At 49.5% G+C, this 7,464-nt stretch overlaps 1 protein-coding gene across 1 annotated transcript in view; it reads left to right on the forward strand.

Moving 5' to 3' along the window:
• PPME1 (protein phosphatase methylesterase 1) overlaps nt 1-7,074 on the forward strand; it is a 33,041-nt gene extending 25,967 nt beyond the window's left edge. Inside the window, exons 12-15 of the mRNA XM_075337632.1 lie at nt 3,109-3,153; nt 3,519-3,583; nt 5,913-5,980; nt 6,115-7,074. Coding sequence (XP_075193747.1) covers nt 3,109-3,153; nt 3,519-3,583; nt 5,913-5,980; nt 6,115-6,133 — 197 coding nt within the window. The 3' untranslated portion in view covers nt 6,134-7,074. The remainder of the gene's footprint in view (nt 1-3,108; nt 3,154-3,518; nt 3,584-5,912; nt 5,981-6,114) is intronic.
• The last annotated feature ends 390 nt before the right edge of the window (nt 7,075-7,464 follow it).

A 7,464-nucleotide genomic window follows, 5' to 3' on the forward strand; every position in this document is an offset into this window, starting at 1 on the left:
TGGACGCAGCTCAAAAACGCTACAAGTAGCGTTCTTGAAAAAAGTTAAAAAACTGCAACTCGCTGGATCCTCACTATAACGCACGCAAACGCAGGTGAACGCATGTTGACGCGAATCCATTACAAATGCATTGAAATGAAAACGCATTTGCACTGGATCCGTTTTTGCGTTAAAAAAACGTTCATGACGCATGTTAAAAAAACGTAGTGTGTAAGCCGCCTTAACGAGCAAAGCTTGCTGTAAATTTGTAACTCAGTTTACGAGCAAGCTTTGCCGTATGAGCAAAATACCGCACACACTTCCGGTTCCGTACCTTAACCGTGCTCTTACCCGCTCTTGTAGTTTGCACAAACACGCACACACACACACACACATTATGCTCACCTTACCTTCCGTTCCATTGCCGGCCTCCTGGTTCTTGTAGTTCGCTGGTACAGGATGTGTATCCGGTAACCATCGCGACGATGGAGCAACTTCCGATGTCAGCCGTTGCTCAAAGGTCAATCAGAGGCAAGCTGCTCCTGCCTTTGACGTCAGCGCTCTGGCATAGGAAGCTACGGCATCGGTCGCAATGGGTACCTGATACATATCCTGTATCGGCGAACTACAAGAACCAGGAGGCCGGCGATGGAACGGAAGGTAAAGTGAGTATAATATGTGCGTGTTTGTGCGTGTGTGTAATGACAGAATAGGGGACCAGGATGGGACATGTAACTAGTTGTGGAACGCATTGTCTGATCTTGCATTATTTCCTATGGGAAATCTCGCTTTGCTAGACGAGTAACTTGGTTTACAAGCACAGTCCCAGAACGGATTGTTCTCATAAACCAAGGTTCCGCTGTATTCTTTATTACCGCACTTTTCGATGCCTTGATACGGGCCGCCTCTGTGTCGTTGTGGAGGTAGCCTGGGCTATAGCTTGTTTGTTCAAACGTAATAAAAATATCTGTGTATATAAATAATCAAAATGTAGATGTAGTTGCATAATTATCCGTCTGTCTATGTAGCCATTGCATAGACCCATAATATAATTCTAAGCTGTATAGTCAAGAAGGAGTTAACCAAAGATAATGAAGCCAGAATGTGAAGCTGCAAAGTCTTATCAGTAGCTTTCACACAGAAAGAATGTACAAGAAACAAACAATGTGCTGGGAGAAAATATGGAGTGAAATACTCCTTACTCCTTTGTTCTAGCTTCAAGGTTAGAAATGCAAATTGTATAATTGGGTGTCTTGCAATACACGAGTTTAGTTGATGACGCTGGCTCAAGGAGAACATGTCTGTGTTCATTGTCTTATACATTGATATATCGGCACTGGTATACAGCTAATACGGCACTGTCTCTGAATATCCCGACGCTAATACGGCACCGTCTCTGAATATCCCGAACGAAGACTCCATTAGCAGGCTTTACCTAAATTCCTCCCTTGACATCATCAGACCCGAATTTGGAGCATTATGGAAGTCCCTCCTGTGATTGTTTTTAAAGCCTGGCAGAACTCACTCAGAAGCGTTATGAAGCCGTTTTAGGCCATGTGCTCACGTTGAATTTCTGCACCAAATCTGCATCTCCTGGCAGGACAAACGCACTGCAAAATCTCACACTTTTGCCTTGTTTTTGCATGCATTCTGTTCATTGCGTGCAATGGTGAAAAACACAGACAAAAGCTTTTGAAAGAATTGACGTTTTGCCAATTACTGCACCAAATCTGTAAGGAACAAAAGCCTCAACATGTGCACGAGACGTCAGGTTTATCATTGACTTTTCTGGCATCAGGGTTTTGCTTCCAGTCAAAACTGCACTAAAAAAAGCATTAAAAAAACACAATACAAATGCAGTGTGTGCACTCAGACGTGTGCCACCCCCAGCAATGGTTATTTTGTGCACAATTCATATGCCAAACTCCTTTCTTATCACCTTCTTCTTCGGTTATCAGCAACCTGGTGATGCTATGTTTTTTTAATACGTGCAATTTATGGATAAGGGGTCAATATTTTAATAAAAATGCTACTTTAGGGAGCCCTAAATGGGTATTTGCATCTCCACATTCATTCTCTGGGCGCTGATCCGGACTTATGCTGAATTACGTTGTTTCCATAACTCCCATTTAATTCCATGCAATTTAAGGAAACAGACTAGATTAGCCCACTCGGCTGTCTCTGTAGTCCCGATGCTTGAATTCGCCTCATCTAAGCCTTAACAGCCCGAGGGGTTAATAATAATAATAATAATAATAATAATAATTTTATTCATTTATATAGCGCTATTAATTCCACAGCGCTTTACATACATCAGGGACACTGTCCCCATTGGGGCTCGCAATCTAGAGTCCCTATCTGTATGTCTTTGGAGTGTGGGAGGAAACCCACGCAAACACGGGGAGAACATACAAACTCCTTGCAGATGGTGTCCTTGGTGGGATTTGAACCCAGGACCCCAGCGCTGCAAGACTGCAGTGCTAACCACTGAGCCACCACAAGACTGCAGTGCTAACCACTGAGCCACCACAAGACTGCAGTGCTAACCACTGAGCCACCACAAGACTGCAGTGCTAACCACTGAGCCACCACAAGACTGCAGTGCTAACCACTGAGCCACCACAAGACTGCAGTGCTAACCACTGAGCCACCACAAGACTGCAGTGCTAACCACTGAGCCACCACAAGACTGCAGTGCTAACCACTGAGCCACCACAAGACTGCAGTGCTAACCACTGAGCCACCACAAGACTGCAGTGCTAACCACTGAGCCACCACAAGACTGCAGTGCTAACCACTGAGCCACCACAAGACTGCAGTGCTAACCACTGAGCCACCACTGATTTCTGGGGGGCAAAAATGCTGTAAATCTCACTGAGCTCCATCTGAATGCACACATCCATTACTGTGTATGGGCCAAATGCTGGGCTCTGCTGCCGCCGACAGCCCCATTGGCATTGAACCCAACAGAGGCAAACATGATTAACCTCTGCAGTGCCTTGTTGTTCGGACCCAGAGTTGGACCCCCGGTAATCTGTCCCCTATGTATCTGTATAATACAGGTGTCAGTGTTATAGATCTCGCCATATGTCGGATTATTGGCCATTAACCCTTTGCTTATTCCTTCAGGAGTGGACAGATTGGACAAGGACCTCACGATAGGACAGATGCAGGGTAAGATCGCATGATGCCATTTGATTCCCACCTTCCCTCCCCCATGGATATGACCCATGTATTCAGACCCTCCGGCCGGTGAAGACCCCGCTCGTATCACATGCGCCCATTCAGCTTTAAAAGGATATTTCGGTCTACAAAACTGTCCCCGGAAGAGGTCGGTGCCCCATTGCTCTGAGCTTGCACCAGTTGTCAGATTAGGAGACGTTTATCCCCGGGATTTAAGACCCGGGCCATGTGGAGTTGCATTTAAAGTCCTGGCTAGGACAATGTACTGGTTGGGCGTGTTGGTCGCGATGCCATGTGGTGCCACACTTCAGTACGAGGCCGGTGCATCCATGGATGTCTCATTTTTTCCATTACAGGAAAGTTCCAGATGCAGGTTCTCCCGCAGTGTGGCCACGCCGTACACGAAGATGCTCCCGATAAAGTAAGACGCTCGCAGTGCACCGACCATGACCTCTGTACATAACAGAACCGGCAGATAGGTCTGACTGCAGCGACACAAAGACATAGTTACATGGGCCTGCTTTCCAACGTAGGATGTCACACGGCATGTGCAGGGGTATGCAGCTGTGGTGTACAGCCATAACCTGCCAGTAACAGCAGTGATCCGATCTAGCTCTGATTGCTGCTGTTCAACCACTTAAATGCCAACATCTGTCTCCGTCAGCGGCATTTAAAAAGCGTAGGGTGTCCATGCTGTTGCCCATCAGCCACCTGTAGCCTGATCCTGGGGTGCTAATGGGTTGGCATGGACCTATTGAAGGCCCCTCTCCCATTTTTATTTGTCCTCTGTCGATGACAGATCGTATGTTTTCGGTCTTTTCATTAGGTGGGGACACAGAAGCCAAGGGTTACTAGACACTAAGGCTATGTGCCCACGGGAGATTAATCCTGAGGATTTTCCAGATAAATCCGCAGGTTTTAGCAAGTACAGACACTCCCCATGTTATCCTATGGGACATAGGGAGTGTCTGTGTCCACGCTGCAGAAAGTGCGGCTGCGGAACATGCTGCGGATGTCCTGCAGCCGCACGTAATTGCATGTCAATTATTCCTGCGGAAATCCCGGCCCTCCACTATGGCGATAGAGGCCGGGACTTCCGCAGGTAAGTCGCATGAATATCCGCAGGTTTACCGCAGATATTTCACTGGAACCCCGCAGCTAAAAATAGCTGCGAATTCCAGCGAGCAGCTGCGGGAAACCTGCGGCCGTACCTGCGGATGTATCCGCAGGTACAAAGTCCACATAGCCTCAGGCTCTGTTCACCCAGAAAAAGGAGTTTTCTCAAGACATTTCTTGAGTCTGAAATATTAGCGCAGTTGCGGTCAAAAACCTCACCATAAATCTCATGCGTATTTTTTTTTATCAGATCTTTTTTTATTAAACACTGGTACAAGGGTGCAAAACAGATATATGATCCTTGCATAACATAAATGTACATAGTAGGCTGAACGTCATCGTATTATGCGGAGCTATACAATTACTCCTCATACGCATTTATGATAGTATATTGATTTTCCATAAACTAACCAATTAAACTACTGAACACCTTTAAAATAACAGTCATTAAGGATAAAAGTTGTTTTTCTTACTAGATCTGTCCCGCTCAACACTCATTCTCCGACCGTGTCGCTCCATAACATTTTCCGCCCAATCACATCTAACCCTCCCTCCCTTTTTGGTACATTAACCCCTTAACGACCCATGACGTACTGGGTACGTCATGGATCATGTGCAGTCAATCCCCGCCCCCTGCTGTGGGCAGGCGGCGGCGATCCGCGCACATATCAGCTGTTTTCAACAGCTGACATGTGTGCCTGCTAGTTGCGGGTGGAATCGCTTCCACCCGCGGCCATTAACCCCTTACATCTCACTGCCAAAATCTGGCAGCGATATGTATATGCGCGCCGCCATGACTGTCACTTACCCCGCCCCCACCGGAAGTCACGTGGCATGATGATAGAGGGTGGACGGTGTGGATGATAGCAGGTGCGATGAAGGTAGAGGGTGCCGGTGTCGATGGTAGCGGGTAGCGAGGAAGGGAGAGGGTGCCCGGTGTGGATGGTAGCGGGTGCGAGGAAGCTAGAGGGTGGTGGTGTGATGGCAACGGGTGTGAGGAAGGTACCAGGTCTCTGTGTGGATGGTAGCAGGTAGCGAGGAAGGTTGAGGGCGCCAGTGTGGATGGTAGCGGGTGCGAGGAAGCTAGAGGGTGCCGGTGTGGATGATAGCAGGTGCGATGAAGGTAGAGGGTGCCGGTGTCGATGGTAGCGGGTGCGAAGAAGGTAGAGGGTGCCGGTGTGGATGATAGCTGGTGCGAGGAAGGTAGAGGGTGCCGGTGTGGATGATAGCGGGTGTGATAAAGGTAGAGGGTCCCGGTGTGGATGATAGCGGGTGCGAGGAAGGTAGAGGGTGCCGGTGTGGATGGTAGCGGGTGCGAGGAAGGTAGAGGGTGTCGGTGTGGATGGTAGCAGGTAGCGAGGAAGGTAGAGGGTGCCGGTGTGGATGATAGCGGGTGTGATAAAGGTAGAGGGTGCCGGTGTGGATGGTAGCGGGTGCGAGGAAGGTAGAGGGTGCCGGTGTGGATGGTAGCGGGTGCGAGGAAAGTAGAGGATGCCGATGTGGATGGTAGTGGGTGCCAGGATGGTAGCCGGTGTCGGTGTGGGCAGTAGCGGGCCACTGTGTAGATGGTAGCGGGTGTCTGTGAGCACGGGTGCGGGGATGGTAGCGGATTTCACACCTTCTCTTCTGTGCAGGTCGCGGAGGCGGTCGCCACCTTCTTGGTGCGCCATCGGTTTGCAGAACCAGTTGGCGGATTTCATTGGTAAGAACAGACTAAAACCTTATGTTGTGGGTGATAGAAGGGGTCTGACATCCGAGGACCCCCCATCAGACTACCCCTTCCCCCTGTGGCACACAGCTGAGTAATCTGCGTCCTCTCTCCTGTCTGTATTGCAGCGTGTTCCCGGCCTGTTAGTGCCCTGCAGTCGGGGGCCGCACAGCCGTCCTGTAAATACCGAGCTCCGGCGGCCGCAGTGGTGGTCCTGGCACAGCAGCGCGGCCCCTCCGTCACTAAACGCCAGTTATACCACAGTCCAGTATCCATGGTGTCTTTTTCCTCCTCTTGGTCGGGGGGCGCTGTTGCTGGGTTGCCGCACTCATCATGAAGACGGACCGACGACCCGGAGAACCTTGTGGTCACAGTTTGGAGGGGCACAGGCTTCTGAGGGGGGAGGGGAGGATACAAGGGCCCCTACTGGTGAGAGAGATTGGCGCAACCCCCCGAATATAGTTTGTGATTCCATTTATCTTGCATACAAACGTGTCGTTATGAGAGCTGAAGGTTTGTTACAATGGCATCCAGTCTCCGGCTTATAAAGCGCTGGTCCATTGTGACAAACTTCCCACAGCTGAGGGTCCGTCACAGTTGCATCCATCACAGATCTCTCTCTCTGCTCTTGAAAATTGAGACCCCCCCATTAAATTTAGTGGCCACACACGTGACTTCTAACCATGTAATGCGTAGGGTGGGCGTCCTGCCTACCCCTGGATTTCGGCACACCCGATTGGTTGTTCCCGCAGGAGGTAAGCGCTGCCCGCTATTTTTGGACTGTCCTGCCCACATCCCCTCTATGAACATTCTCGGCCAATCAGAAACAACGCCTTTCATCATGTGACACTTCCACCTCCAGTGTGGCGCCATAAAGCAAGATGCTGTCATTGTCGGCTGGCACCGGATCGCCCGCCACCGCCGCCGTCGTGGTTGTCATCTCCCCGGACTCTCCATGATTTTGCGATAAGTGCAGAATCTGTGGCTGGAGTCGTTTCTTTTTTTTCTTTTCTTCATCCTGTTAATGAATGTAAACCTTTTATTTATGGACAGAAGTTGCAAGAAGAATAAAAGTACAAAAACTTTTACGTCGGCCTCGAATCTGAGCGTCCGGGAGCCACAATAAAGGCCGAACATTGTGACCGGGGCGCGGTGCGTTGTTATACGGGAAGGGGGCACCAGCTGAAACCCGAAAATAAGCCCTAGCGTGATTGTACAGGATTTCTGGAGAATGCTTGAAATATAAGCCCTGGGTACAGTCAGGGTCGGTGTTAGGGGGCGGGAGTCAAACTTCACAATTTCTCAGGGCCCCCACTCTCTTAGAGACCCCAACATTTGCATTCTGAGGTTCACATTGTTTAAAGGGAACCTGTCAGGTCCAATATGTACCCAGAACCACAAGCAGTTCTGGGTGCATATTGCTAATCCCTGCCTAATCGTCCTTGCATTGAGTACCATGCTGAGAGGGCGGACTAGTC

This window comes from Anomaloglossus baeobatrachus, chromosome 2 (assembly GCF_048569485.1).
Source record: "Anomaloglossus baeobatrachus isolate aAnoBae1 chromosome 2, aAnoBae1.hap1, whole genome shotgun sequence".
Taxonomy (NCBI): domain Eukaryota; kingdom Metazoa; phylum Chordata; class Amphibia; order Anura; family Aromobatidae; genus Anomaloglossus; species Anomaloglossus baeobatrachus.